This window comes from Gorilla gorilla, chromosome 4 (assembly GCF_029281585.2).
Source record: "Gorilla gorilla gorilla isolate KB3781 chromosome 4, NHGRI_mGorGor1-v2.1_pri, whole genome shotgun sequence".
Classification (NCBI taxonomy): Eukaryota; Metazoa; Chordata; class Mammalia; order Primates; family Hominidae; genus Gorilla; species Gorilla gorilla.
In genome coordinates, this window is record NC_073228.2 from 23,105,011 (window position 1) to 23,120,365 (window position 15,355).

Below are 15,355 nucleotides of genomic sequence, written 5' to 3' on the forward strand. Positions count from 1 at the left end.
CTAAAGATCCAAAAATTATCCTCAATTCTTCTCTTGCCTCTAATATGTTGAGTCAATCATCAATTCCTTACCAATTCAACTACCTGCGTAGACCTGTGTCTGATGTTGTGAGGCTCTGATATAAATCTTTAGGTCAAATTATGTCTCAGGCAGGAGCATTATTTAGCTCATCAAAGCCCATCAACAAATGTATTTAAGTATTTTTTAAAAGAAAAAAATTCACAACTCTTAGAATAGTTTAATATACAAACCTATTGATTATACTGAAAACCACATCACTTCATAAGTAGTTTTAAAACATGTAATTTGGTATGTTTATTTAGGGAATGACAAATAATGTAAAATACATTTACATTTATAAATGTATTTATATTTATGTAGATACACATAAATATTTGAATCAGTGATAAATACTTGAATGTGGACTATGGCAGAACAACCCAATTTCTTTTATTCCAATTAAAGGATAAAGAAATTATATATGTGTGTGTGTGTATGTGTGTGTATATATATGGAGTGTGTATATATGTGTGTATATATGTGTGTATATAAAATAAACACACATATATACACACTCCATATATATACATATATATGGACATATATACATATATATATATGTCCATATATATGTGTGTGTATATATATCCATATATTATATATATCCATATATATAATATATATATATGGAGGAGAGAAAAGAGAGAGAGGAATCACTGTGATGAGAAGGTAGTTGTTTAAGGGAATAAACTGTCCATCCCATTCACCCCTACCCCCCTGTAAGTCATTAAATCACTGTTTTGTTTGCTGCAGTGTTCATGCTTTGATCATTCTAAGGTCTTCTTTTACATGTTTCTGCCAGGTGTGTGATGAACATCAATGTAGTTCATTAAAGCAGCAGACTGGTTATTTATGTTTGTAACTATCCACATACCTTAGTCCAGATTACATTTGTAGACATAATCTAGAATTGTTACAAATAAAGGTTTTGCTTGAATAGTTCCTTGCATAATCCACATTTTCTTAAGCCACAAACTTTGTATCTTTGCTGTCTCCTAATTAGAACAGAGCTCGGTCCCAGCTACGGATTTCCGGACTCTCCCCTTCTGCTTACTGGTTTGGGCAGGCGCTGGTGGATGTTTCCCTGTACTTCTTGGTCTTCGTTTTTATATATTTAATGAGCTACATTTCAAACTTCGAAGACATGCTACTTACAATAATTCATATTATTCAAGTAAGTGACAATATCCAAGTAAGTGACAATATTCACAATATCATTGTGTGATTTAATTTGAAATTTTGGAACATTTCTATCAATATTTATATGGTCATAAATTAAAGAACTATAAAATCCTGGGCTATGACAATGTTTTGAATCCTAAATATTTTCCTTGATTGCATTTGTATTTAACTAAGCTTCATATTCCTGTTGATTTTAGATCCCATGTGCTGTTGGTTATTCCTTTTCCCTCATCTTCATGACATACGTGATTTCCTTCATCTTTCGCAAGGGGAGAAAAAATAGTGGCATTTGGTCATTTTGTTTCTATGTTGTAAGTATATTTCTTGTGGATGTATACTGTATATATTTAATATACAATTCTGAGCTAATCCTTTAAATTTTGCCCTCTGTAGGATGATAATATTATGGTCTATAATAAACACAAGATTACAAATTCAGTTACTGACATGGTTAAAACTAGAAATTACTTCACCAAACTCCCTAATAAGAATTAATTCCATAAAGCCTCTCTTCTTTTGTCTAAATTAGGAGGAAATGTGTATAATTTAAGAGTGTCTATTCTAATTTCCTATGATTTCAGGATGCCAAAAGGTAAGTTATTAATTCAATAAATAATTGTTGACTTCTGCAGTGTGTCCAAGTTAAGATTGATAATGGGAGGAAAGAGATTAAATGGACAGTTTCAATCCTGAAAGAGCTCTCAAAAGATAAACAGATGAGTAAGCAGCCACTTGTTAAAATAGTCACGAGTTATTTTCCATCTTAAGAGTCTATTATACAACTGAATAATAAAGAGGTCCATGAAAAACAGATAAGGGAGAGATTCATTTGTGAAAATGAAAGCAGAGATTTCTTTTAAAAGATGAAATCTGAAAAAGAGTAAGATTTCAGCCAAGAGAAGTATGAGGTACAAATAGAGCTAACGAACAGAAACCTAGCAGAGGAAAAGCCCAAGCTGATCCTAGGAACTGGTAATAATCTCTCCTAGATATAGACAAAAAACAAGGTGCACAATGGCCATGGTCCTAGTTATGGCAAAAAATAAAATCATGGCGGCCCTTAAATGATGTTCTCAAGAATTTAAAAGCTTACAGAGCAGAACAGAAATAGGATTAGAGATAAACTTGCAGGAAGAATACTTTGATAGCCATAAAAATGATGGTTTGGAAGACAGAGAAATTAGAAGTACAAAAACTTTTAAGTAGTCATTACAGCGTATTAGAAGGCAAAATATGAGGGCTTCCAGTGTACCTATCACTTTCTGTTATCCCTAATTTTGTATTTTAGTACTTCTGCTTAAGCCATTCCATGTTGTTAAATGCTTCTATTTCCCCATTGGTATAGTTACCAAAAGCCTTACCTTTCATTTTTGTTGTTTTATTCCTGTTAGATATCAATGTTTTCTTTGATTTTTGATCATCTACTTTTATTTTTTAAAGTTTATTTACTTTAATTAAAATATTATATCTATGGGTGCTGGGTGTGTCTTATACCTGTAACCCTAGCACTTTGGAAGGCCTAGGTCAGTGGATCACTTGAGCCCAAGAGTTCAAGACCAGCCTGAGCAACATGGTGAAACCCCATCTCTACTAAAAATACAAAAATATTAGCTGGGCATGTTGGCATGCACCTGTAGTCCCAGCTATCTGGGAGTCTGAGGGAGGAAGATCACTTGAGCCCAGGAGTTTGAGGCTGCAGTGAGCCATGATCATGCTACTGCACTTCTACCTGGGCAACAGAGCAAGACTCCATCTCGAAAAAAAAAGAGAGAAAAAAATTCTACATATCACATCCTAGATTTATCAAGTGATACCTCATTTGTGAAACTCTAGGCCAAAGGAATTTGGCTAAGTCACTAAAATAAACTGTTAATGGAGATATACTGATTTCAGCTTGGTTTGCAAGATTGGAGTTGAAATTAGTAATATCTTCAAGATGAGCCATCTCGATTTGGAACTTACATTGAAATTCAGAGTGATTAACCTTCATATTTGCTGCTTTTAGATCACTGTATTCTCTGTGGCTGGATTTGCGTTCAATATCTTCGAAAGTGATATTCCATTTATCTTCACTTTTTTAATACCACCTGCCACAATGATTGGCTGTTTGTTCTTATCTTCTCATGTAAGTAATGACACAGTCTGTCCCAGTCCCTTGAAACTCATGACCAATTGTGAAGCTTTGCCCAATGTTGAAGGTCTACTACAACATGTTTAAAGTGCATGGGGTTCAAAGATTTCTGCCTGATGGAATCCAATTGTATTTCTCCCAGATAAAACAATATGTTCCAGCTGACTGGTAATGGAAAATTTGGTACTGATTAATATATGGGAAGGAAGGGTAAGGGGTAGTGGGAAACAGAGTAGTCCTTATACTCATGTGGGGCCTTATTTCCTCCTTGATATGCTCGGCTTTAGAAGGAAGCAAATGAAATGTCCCTAATCTTTGGGATTTCAGAGTTCTAAAGAAGCACCCAACATAAGCAAAGTCCTTTTTTCTGGCTGACTGACACCTATACCTATGCAAAAGGAAGGAAGTTACTGTACATGAGTGAAGAGGTATCTATGGGAAGGGGAAAGGAAGAGAAGGGGCCCCACAAAGAGAAACGATGGGCACAGGAAGGTGTGTGAAGTTCTGTGTGAGAAGAATAAACACTGTCTCTCACTGTTTGGGGAGGTTAGCACGGATCTCCAGGATTCTCTCGCCAGGTGATTAGTAATTGATAAATCCTATTGCTTCTAACAAAAGCTCATAGACCTTGGGAGGAAGGAAGACAGCCCCTTGCTATACACTTTAGAAAGGACACTTAGGTGATATTCATGGTCAAATGTTAGCAGGGCTGTTTAGGGCCAATTCACATATATGTGGACAAAATTCAGGAAACAAAAAACTCCCTGTTTAGCAATTGTCTTTTCTTTTGCAGCTTCTCTTTTCTTCTCTCTTTTCTGAAGAACGAATGGATGTACAGCCATTTCTGGTATTCCTAATTGTAAGAACACACTGTTCTTTAAAAATTATCACTATTTACTAAATTTAATAATTTTCAGTTCTGTACACACTGTGAAACTTTTTTTTATTAAGTTAGAGATATAGGTATCTATAGCCCAAGGAGATATAATGCTTGTAAAATCCAGAAGAATTATTTTTACAAAGATCAAATGACCAGGTAATGTGCCTCCCAAATTTTAAGGACTCTGTACAACTGTTAGAGGATATGAGAAAGTAATAATATCACATAACTATAGTTGTTTCCTATGTTTCTATAAAAAAGATTGAAAATGAACTTGATAGTTTCATAATTTGCTGGATAGGTTATTAGGAGTTTGTAATTATTTCACTGAATGTATTTTTGTAGAAGTTCAATTATTATTAGTACATCTCTGATACTGAACAATTATCTTTTTATGTTTCTAATTGTGCATCTCTCTTTATTCCTAGCCTTTCCTTCATTTTATCATTTTTCTTTTTACTCTTCGATGTCTGGAATGGAAGTTTGGAAAGAAATCAATGAGAAAGGATCCTTTCTTTAGGTTGGAAAAAACACATCAGATTTTTATTTTGTTGATCAATATCGTAAAATATTTTTCATGCATAAATCAATTCATTAACAAAGAGGTGCCGTTGTGCTAGGATAGGCTGGAGTAGGAACCATGTGCCCATACAAATAATACAGATCCAGATACCTAAACCCAAGAAGATTATGATCTAGTGGAAGAAACAGACCTGAAACATGGAGTATTAAGGCTCTATCTGACACTATCCACAGTGGAGCACTGGGGGAAGTTAAATGTGGCAGGTCCTATCTAACAAACAATATATTGCCAGTTGAATAAATGCCATTCATCCAGGAGGAAGGAACAGAATGATCCGCTGGCCAAGGACAGCAATAGCCGTGTTCTTTTCCTGGTAGTGAGCATCCCAGCCAGTGGATCACAGACTGGTTCAGTTGTTAATGGGACTTAAAAGCTGAGACTATTTTTGGCACCATACAAAGAAGAGTGACCATAAGCATCTTGCTCCTTCTGTGTCTCCCATACCACATCAGTTTCATCTTTTGCTATTACAGAAAGTTGGATGGGAGACTGCCAAGATGAAAGCAGACCTTTACTAAATCTTCTGAGACCAGTATGAAGGAGGCACTCAAGGGAAGAGAGACTAGAATAAGTATATCCTGGATATTATCATACTTAGAATGGAGAGGAAAAGTCAATATGCCACATATTCTGAAGAAATGAGAGATCAAGCATCTAACTTGTATTTTGCTAGAAACTCCTGATTACAAATATTCTGGCCCATTTTCCCCATGAAAACATAATGATGTCAACGCCAGGGTTCCCAGAAAAATTACTTCATTGAGCTATGATATAAAAATTCTTCGTCAGCTATTAGGTTTCAAGTTGATATTGAAAAAAACATATTTCTATAGATAAGATAAGCAAGGAGGTTTTAAGGGGATGAGAGTTGTGAAGGGAGATTATGATGGTTTGTTAATTGCTCGTACTACTCAAACATACGCTTTAAAGAATGCAACTTTTGATACAAAGATGAAAGCCAGAAATCAATATTAATGGATGGTTTTGACTCTAGAATTTCTCCAAGAAGTAGTGATGTGTGTCAAAATCCAGAAGAACCAGAAGGAGAGGATGAAGATGTTCAGATGGAAAGAGTGAGAACAGCAAATGCCTTGAATTCTACTAATTTTGATGAGGTAAAATATAACACAAAGGTTTTTTTATTAGTCAATCTACCAGTCTAATTCTCTAATGATTTTGAGTTTCTCTATTCCTTACAAATGAGGATCACTATTTTAGTAGGTAATTGCCATTTTTACAATTAAATGAGCAGACTAAAAGTCATGTTAACTCTTTTGTTCTTAGAATAAATTAAAAACAGAGTGCAATAGAAATTATTAAAGCCAAGAAAGAATTTCAGAAACTGAGCTAAGCAGCAGACATCGTTGCTTGTTGGAGAAAGTGCACAGTACAAATTCAGGGTCAGGTCCAGCCCACAGCATTTGTTTTGTTGTTTGAGGATAATCAGTGCTTCTCTAAGTTTCATTGCCCCTGTTTGTTCTGAAAGGACAGGCAAGCTATATAAAACACTGTGCTCCTGAAAAAACTGCCTTTGTAGGAGAGGAAAATGACAGTCTCTCCTCTCCAAAACCAAGTGTTAGGATAGGGCATGGCCAAGGAGCATGTCACCAAATAGAAGGTCTTCTTTGATGCATGGCTGGGGCAACAAAGGGTCCAACCAATGGGAAGATGGAATTTTGTTTCAAAGCTAATGGAGAGAATTAAGGTCTGACATAATAACTTCTTGTCATTTACAGAAGCCAGTCATCATTGCCAGCTGTCTACGCAAGGAGTATGCAGGGAAGAGGAAAGGCTGTTTTTCCAAGAGGAAGAATAAGATAGCCACGAGAAATGTCTCCTTCTGTGTTAGAAAAGGTTGGCCATAGGGATCTTCCACTTCTGGCTCAGAGCCCTCCTCAGAGGTTCCTGGTTCCTAATGAGCATTATTCTGGACACCACCTCTTGGTTCACATGCAGACCCAGAGGAGAATGACAATGACAGCTTCCTTTATATGTTTCATTTCTAACTTAAATTAACTCACCTCACAAAGAGGAGCCTAGTCACGTCTACAACTAAACCATAAGCTCTCTAATAAGATGAACTTTTGAAGTAATAACATTTCTATTAAATGAACACAATTGATTTCCTAAAGTTCATTGTTTTTCACAAGAGAACCAAGATGTGCTAGCACACTCTGAAGGCTTGGCCAGCAAGTGTTAGATGACCTCAGTTTGTGCCATTATTGCACCAAGGTTAGGATCACAGGAGACAGAATCTGAAACACTTGGCTTCCAAGAGTGGTTTTGCCACTTTCCATCAGTGTGACTTTGCACAGGTAACCCCATCATTGAGAGCTTCTGCCACAACTACATAAGAAGGGGCTAAAATAACAACTTCTCAGGGTGTTTGTGACAATTAAATGACAACTAACAGCAAATGCTTGTCACATAGTGAGATTTCAACTATGTTTTACTCTTAATGTTACCATTAAAATAGATTAATATTAAGTGTAACCTTTTTTTCAGGTGAAGTTTTAGGATTACTAGGACACAATGGAGCTGGTAAAAGCACATCCATTAAGGTGATAACTGGAGACACAAAACCAACTGCTGGACAGGTAGGTGAATTATGTGGAAAATATGCTATCTAATGGTGAAATAGATTGATAAGATTTGATGACCTTAAAAACAACAGATTCCACTTAATCCTTATATAACTGAAGTGATTAATGAACTACCCAAGAGAATAAATTCACGAATTATCACATAAATGCACACAAAAGCTAAGCACTGAAAGGTTGTCACAGAATCCTTAGGGTGTCGCTTTTCCAGTCAAAACCTCTGGAGCTGGTGGCGCCTTTGCCCAAGTTTGGCTTAGACCCGCTGGGCTCATTCTGTCCACTCAGCTCAGCAGGCTGAACTCTGTTCATGCCACCAGCCTGGATCCCAAGCCTGCCAAGAATGAGCCAGGTGCAGAGCGGTGATGGGTGTGTGAGCAAGCATGGGGTCTGGCTGCTGCACACAGCCAGGCATGCTGGTTGTGGTGGGGCAGGCTGCTCCAGGCACTGGCACAGGCGCCACCTCCATGCTTGCATACTGCAAGCAGCTTCCACTGCAGGCACCAAAAAATGTGGTGGCACCCAGAAGCTTGGAGGTGCCAGAAACCACAGAGCCCTAAAAAGGATGTCACAGCCCTGGCTCGGGGATCCCCTAAGTCTGGGATCCCCGAAGGGCTGCAGCTCTTCTCTGCTTCTCATTGCCTGCAACATGGCAAGTGGGGGGCATGTTTCAGCCCTGTTTGTGTTACAGCTTTTTTAGTCCCACCATTTGGCAGGTCCTGAGCTCTTGTCCCATGTCCAGGAAGAATGAGGTATGTGAATAACTGGAGGTGAGGAGCTTCACTGAGCGACAGAATAGCTCTCAGGAGACCCAAAGTGGGCCTCCTATTTGTAGGCAGGTCATCTCGATGAGTGTCCAGCCCCTAATGGAGAGGAGACCCAAAGTGGGTAGCTCCTTTCTGCAGCTGGTAGTCCCTATGTCTGTGTGAATCTGGCTGAGTCCAGGATTTTTATGGGCTCAGAAAGGAGGAAGTGTGTGCCATTTGGTCCATGAGTGGCCATGGGCAGGCCTGGAAAAAGCATCATAAGTTCTCACTCTGGGTCACAGACTCCACCTAGAACCGGCAGCCTGGCACCCAGGCTTCAGGCCATCCCTGAAGCTTGAAGGTGGCTTGAAGGTGGCTTGAAGGTGGGGTTTCACCAGAGAACCACCCCTTTCTATCCAGGAACCTGTCTGCCTGCTGCCATCAACATGCCATCTATGGCACCCAGGTGGTTTGTGCTGAGGTGCACCTGCAAGTCCATGCTGAGCTGCCCTCAGCACCGCCCCCACCCCCCCAGACTCCCTCCCACACTTGTCAGGGCCCAAAATCCAGAGGGAGCTGAGATGGCAGGAGGCTGGCATGGCAGTTCCACCCTGGGTACGTACACACCCAGCAGGGTTGCAACAGCACCTGGGCTTGGCCACAACTTTGCTCCAAAATTGGAGCATGCAACTGCCCCTGAGATTCAGTAAAGGATGCTCCAATTCAGCGAAGGGCAGGGCTCTTACCTGTTTCTGGCCCCTGCCAGTCCCCTGGAGTACACAGCCCCAGTCACACCTCCCCTGCTACAGCCAGCATCTTTGCTGTGGTGGCTCCAGACAGGCTGCCACTGCCATCAAGGAGTAATTATTAAAGGTATTAAGACGTCTCCCTTGTTGCAGCCAGCATCTTTGCTGTGATGGCTGCAGATGGGCTGCAGCCACCATCAAGGGGTAATTATTAAAGGCATTAAGAGAGAATGTCCAGCATCAGAGCTGAAATTAATGCCAGAATTCACACACATCCTATTTATACTGCCATCAGTCACACGGATTTGCACTTTCAATGAGCATTGTCTTTCCAGTATGTAATATTTAATCTTTAATAAAACTGTTTTTAAAAAACTGTATTAGACAGTTGTCCTTCACAAAGTGCTTAGTTATTGGAACATACATTTTTGTGCAAATGCAACTATTTTTGGGGAGTGTTTTCAAGAAATAGATCAAAAATTAGATACAAGGAGGTGAAATTGACTTTAATTGTACTTGTAATTTAGTTGTATAAGGTGGCTAGGCAAACAGAAAAAGAGCTCAGGTTTATCTAAGAAAGACATCATGGGGTAGAGATAAAACATTTTCTCCTAAATTCTATGGCAGAAGATAGAAAACCTTAAGAACTCTTTTACAAAGAATGTCCAAGGGAAGTACAGAACAGAATATAAGGCAGATGCCTGTGAAACTGTACCCTGGGAAAGGGGCTAGTAGTCAAGCCAAGAAAGGAAAAGACAGCTTGGAATGCTATTGACAAATACTCCACTAATGAAAGAAGAGAAAACCGACATTCACAATCCCTCTGTAGCCACAGTGAGAGCAGATGTTCATGAAGGTTCCTCTCTGCTGGTGGCTTGGCTAACTCTAATTTAGTCCTTAACTTCAATCATGGACACCCTCCAACTCAGTCACCACCTGGGCCCGAAGTCAGTATTTTATTTCTCATTAAGCCTGGGAGGAAAGGAGATAACTGCTCATTAATACATTGGAATGAAATCTTTTAAAAGGTAAGTCTGATCTGAAGTAGAAAGCCAGCCATTTGGATGTCACAAAATAAGCTTAACTGGATCAGCCAGTGTGAGTTTTTTTTAATCCATGCATTCTCCTGATTAAATACTTTCAGTGAACGCTTGCTGCTCTACGGCTGGAAGGACACATCCCTGCTTGTCTTGCAGGCAGCTGCAGGAACTGGCTTCCCTGTCCCTCTTGCCACATATTTGTCCTCCCCGTCAAGCTTCCACATCAAGCTTCATCCCCACACAGGGCTTTGGTCTCGCTCTTGCTCTGCCCCAGATTCCTTGCCTCTTGCCTTTTTTCCATGACTAGCATCTTCTCCTCTTTGTTGAAATGGCCCCTCAGCAGACAGGCTCTTTCTAATTAACCTACCTACTGCCACTTCCCCAGTTATTCTTACCCCAGCCTCCTGAATTTCCATAACAGCACCACTTTTGATCTGTCTTTATTCTGCATGTTCATTTCTCTACTTGTTTATTGCCTGATTCATTCAGTAGAATGAAAACTCCAGATAACAAAGCACTAGTTATTCCACCCTCCGCTGTACCCACAGGCAACACAGCACTTGTTACATAGGAGGTACTCAAAAGACGTTGATCCATGCGCGAAGTTAAATAGTAATTCAATCAATATGCTTCATTTTGACAGTGATTTAAAAAAAAATGGATATAAACTGTTGGCCAGGATGGACAGGTACCACATTTATGGGATATTGCATTTTTCAGCTGAGATTGGATTGTTGGCTGTGGACACACTTATTTTCCTGTATTTACTCTCTGACAACCTTTCTCCAATGCAAAATGATTACAGATTATTAAACCCAATGTGGTTTAGAGTTTCTCTAGTTTTTCTAGGTTTGTGAAGAGAATGATGTCATGGAAATACTCAAAGAAGCAGTGCAGAAGGTAGGTTCTGAGAGGGAACTTTCATCTGCAGGTGCTACTGAAAGGGAGCGGTGGAGGGGATGCCCTGGAGTTCCTGGGGTACTGCCCTCAGGAGAACGCACTGTGGCCCAACCTGACAGTGAGGCAGCACCTGGAGGTGTACGCCGCCGTGAAAGGGCTCAGGAAAGAGGATGCTGAGGTTGCCATCACACGGTACACAGAGGAGCCACATCTGTTCTATACCCAAGGGAGGGGTGAAGGAGAAGATTGGGAGTGACGACCCTCACAGGAAATTCAGGGTGGGAGACTCTAAATGCTGACCCAGGTCACGCTGGGTAGATTTACAACTAGAAACTCCTTTCCTGGATATCAAAGTATTAAGTTTCTTTCTCATATTAAATAAGAAAATTTAAAAAGGCTGGGCGCAGTGGCTCATGCCTCTAATCCCAGCACTTTGGGAGGCCGAGGCAGGTGGATTGCTTGAGCTCATGAGTTTCAGACCAGCCTAGGCAACTTGGTGAAACCCCATCTCTAAATTAAAAAAAAAAAATACAAAAATACAAAAATTAGCCGGGCATGGTGGTGCACACCTGTGGTCCCAACTACTTGGAAACTGAGGTGGGAGGATGGCTTGAGCCAGGAGGCAGAGGCTGCAGTGAGCCAAGATTACACCACTGCACTCCAGCCTCAGGGACAGAGTCAGACCTTGTCTCAAAATAATAATAATAATAAAATTTAAAATTTAAAAAGTAATTATTCATTGCTAAAATGTATATAAAATACTAAAATTTGGACTGTCATAGAACAACTATTTGGATATCATGTCATGTCCTTCTATTTCTTCAAAAAGCAATATTATCTTTTGTAGGGGAGCAAGTCAGCCAGTAATATCACCCCTCCTTCCCTGCCCCCCAACCACATGTATTTCCAGAACTGCATTTTTGAGTTCTGCTTCTCCACCCTTGCTTGGGTTATCCTCTTATCTACTTCATCTTGTCAAGAAGACTGTACGACTCTCCTGTTTCCTTCAGGTTAACGGATGCGCTCAAGCTGCAGGACCAGCTGAAGTCTCCCGTGAAGACCTTGTCAGAGGGAATAAAGAGAAAGGTACGGGCAGGGCTTGGTGTTGCTCTGCAAGTGCCATAGATGGGAACCAGATGGGCTGTTCCTCCCGTTGCAGCTGTGCTTTGTCCTGAGCATACTGGGGAACCCGTCAGTGGTGCTTCTGGACGAGCCGTCGACTGGGATGGACCCCGAGGGGCAGCAGCAAATGTGGTGAGGAACATTACCACGGTCAGGGACAGCACGGATGACTTGCATGGAGCCTGTGAACCGTTTTTCTTCTGTAAAAATTGTCCCTTAAACTCTTTTGTGGAGAACAAAAAAACTATCTATGTCACTTGTAAAACCAATACTTTGCAAAAAAAATTAAAAAAAATCTTTCCCTGATGATATTTTACAACCATTTCTTATTGAAGAAAGAATTACCATTGTTAGGGCCCATAGGTCTCACTCTTGAGTTTCATAAGTGCTCAGCTGATCTTTTAGGTGCATTTCTAGATCACAATCACGTAGTGTTCCGTACTTAGCATGAGAACAGTAGTTCTCATTAAGGTGTAAACATGGTTGTCATTGTACATGTTTACTGTACATTTTATTTTCTTCTCACTAGGTTGTGAGACGCTGTTGTTAAATTTTACGTCATTCTGTTCCCCTTCACACAGACTTCTCACAAACAAGCCTCTCTTGCTTAGCACTTCTCTTTGAACACAACCCTATAATGAATGTTGTGTTCTGTAAACGCCCCTCTTCCAATGCATGATTCCAGTTTAACAGCTCTCACCTAGCTTCTCCTTCCTCATCCTACCTGCCCTATTAAGAACCCTCTTTTACTTAATCTCTTTTTGCTAATTATTCACATGCATGCCAGTTAAAAATTCTTTTCTCTATCTCTTTCTGATTAATTAGAGGATTTCCTAAATTGCAAATAATCTCTTGACATTATAGGCAGGCCATCCGGGCCACCTTTAGAAACACGGAAAGGGGCGCCCTCCTAACCACCCACTACATGGCAGAGGCTGAGGCCGTGTGTGACCGAGTGGCCATCATGGTATCCGGGAGGTTGAGGTGAGTGCCTGTCCTGGACCCACACTTGAGCCCAACGTGCATTGCTGGAAATTTTTGTCTGTGGGCAGGGAGAGATCACTGAAAACAGCTGAAATGACTGTGCCCAGGTCTAACAATAGGGACCTTGAGACAATGCTAGCAGCAAATCAAGGTTCTCAAACAATATACTGAATGGTTTTTTTTTTCTCCTTTCTCATATGACCTCATCCTCCAGATGTATCGGTTCCATCCAACACCTGAAAAGCAAATTTGGCAAAGATTACCTGCTGGAGATGAAGGTGAAGAACCTGGCACAAGTGGAGCCCCTCCATGCAGAGATCCTGAGGCTTTTCCCCCAGGCTGCTCGGCAGGAAAGGTAAACACGGTTGCTGTTTTGGAAATGGTACCAAATGTTCACTGTTACTTGTCAGTTACATTGAGTGATAGTCATTCAAAAGGAAAACCTAAAAGAAAGAGATTATTTGTTGGATTCTGCAGGAAGTAAACTAGAGAAGAGAAAGCAGATGTAAGAGCTGATATAGTAAATGTCATGGTTCCACTATGCGCCAGGGGCTGTCCTGGTATTGTGTTATCCTATCCAAAACTTACAGAGACTTTTCAGCATAGACATAGCTATTCCAGTAAAAAAATGAGTAGACTTCAAAAAAGCGTTGTGAGTATCCTTCGTAAATGAAATTGATTATTATCTTTACGAAGAGGAAATTGGCTGAGAGACAGGTTAGGCCACATGAGGAGTTAACAAGTGGCAGAACCAAGAGGTAAACCTAATTATTTTATTTCAAATCAATTAACATTTCCAATTTTATGTAAATTCTGGTAACAGCATCATCCTGATGTATTTATTTTCATAGACAGAAAAAAATTAAAGAGTAGCCTTAGGATCATTTTTAACACCTAGAATTTATAGCAGATGGTAGATAATTTAGGAGTTAGGTGAAAAAAATGATAACAAGGAGAAATAAGTCATCATAACAATGTGGGAAAATATATTTCTACAGTGTAATATAAATGGAAAAGCAATGCTATAATTCAATGTCCAGCTCATGGCTGTATAGAAATACATCATGAAGCCACAGGGAATAAGCGAAATAGGTGAGAATGACTGCACCATAAATATATGTAATGATGTCTTGTGAAATGAAATGTAAATCTTCCTAATTTTCAAATGATGAAAAGACAAACATTTATCTGAGAAACAAAATATTAAAAAATGTTGTTGCCTACATTATTTGGTGCTGAATTTCTGCTCTTCTAACCAGAGGCTCAATTACATTATCCTATATTAGGAAGGCAGTTTGAGTAGGATGGAGGAGAAGGAGAGATATGTGACTTGTGGGAAATATATCTAGATTTCTACTCTATTTGAGGAACTTTAAGAAACTATGCAGTATAAATTCCTTGTTGAAGGATGAAGTTGAAGATCAAGTATTCAGTTAGAAAACAAGGTGGAAGATGACTTTGGCAAATCTTGAAATATCATCTGGACAGCACCTACTCACTTCCATCCAACGGGCCAACAACACTAAACTGTCTGAGTATTACACTCCCTTCCCCCAGTTCTCCTTGTGAACTGCTTCCTTTTGATTATTATCAATTCACCCTACCCTTTTTTCCTACACAAAACTGACTCTCATTTATAGAAATAACAACCCACATACAAAGCTACACAAATCAAAACAATATGGCACTAGTGTAAAGACCAACATATAGATCAAAGGAACAGAATAGACAGCCCAGAAATAAATCCCTGAATATATGGCCAACTGATCTTCAAAAAGCGTGCCAAGAATACATGATGGGGAAGGGATAGTCTCTTCAACCAATTGTGTTTGGAAAACAGGATATCCACATGCAGAAGAATGAAACTAGACCCCATCTTATGCCATACACAAAAATCAACTCAAAATGGATGAAAGACATAAACATAAGACCTGAAATTGTTGAACTCCTAGAAGAAAACATAGGAGGAAAGCTTCATGACATTGGTCTTGGCAATGAGTTCATGGATATGACAACAAAAGCATAGGCAATAAAAACAAAAATAAACAAGTGGGATGATATAAAACTAGAAAGCTTCCACACAGCAAAAGAAACAATTGACAAAGTGAAAAGCAACCTATGGAATGGGAGGATTATTTGCAAATTATATATATGACAAAGGGTTAATGTCCAAAATACAGTCATGCACTGCTGAACAATAGAGATACTTTCAGAGAAATGGGTCGTTAAGCAATTTCATCATTGTGTGAATATCACTGAGTGAATTTATACAAACCTAGATGGTGTAGCTTACTGCAAACCTAGGCTATATGGTATATCCTATTGCTCCTAGGCTACAAACCTGTACAGCATGTGACTGCAGGGAATACTGTAGGCAATTGTAA

The 15,355-nt window shown here is 39.6% G+C and overlaps 1 protein-coding gene across 3 annotated transcripts in view; it reads left to right on the forward strand.

The window, feature by feature from the left end:
• Positions 1 to 15,355, forward strand: part of ABCA8 (ATP binding cassette subfamily A member 8) — an 87,882-nt gene that overhangs the window by 66,609 nt on the left and 5,918 nt on the right. For all 3 annotated transcript variants that reach the window (XM_019028250.4, XM_055386982.2, XM_055386983.2), the window contains 13 exons: positions 1,064 to 1,234; positions 1,440 to 1,553; positions 3,248 to 3,367; positions 4,167 to 4,232; positions 4,682 to 4,773; positions 5,831 to 5,951; positions 6,573 to 6,690; positions 7,342 to 7,433; positions 10,897 to 11,057; positions 11,876 to 11,951; positions 12,025 to 12,119; positions 12,852 to 12,971; positions 13,186 to 13,326. In XM_019028250.4, the coding sequence (XP_018883795.4) occupies positions 1,064 to 1,234; positions 1,440 to 1,553; positions 3,248 to 3,367; positions 4,167 to 4,232; positions 4,682 to 4,773; positions 5,831 to 5,951; positions 6,573 to 6,690; positions 7,342 to 7,433; positions 10,897 to 11,057; positions 11,876 to 11,951; positions 12,025 to 12,119; positions 12,852 to 12,971; positions 13,186 to 13,326 (1,487 nt within the window). The remainder of the gene's footprint in view (positions 1 to 1,063; positions 1,235 to 1,439; positions 1,554 to 3,247; positions 3,368 to 4,166; positions 4,233 to 4,681; positions 4,774 to 5,830; positions 5,952 to 6,572; positions 6,691 to 7,341; positions 7,434 to 10,896; positions 11,058 to 11,875; positions 11,952 to 12,024; positions 12,120 to 12,851; positions 12,972 to 13,185; positions 13,327 to 15,355) is intronic.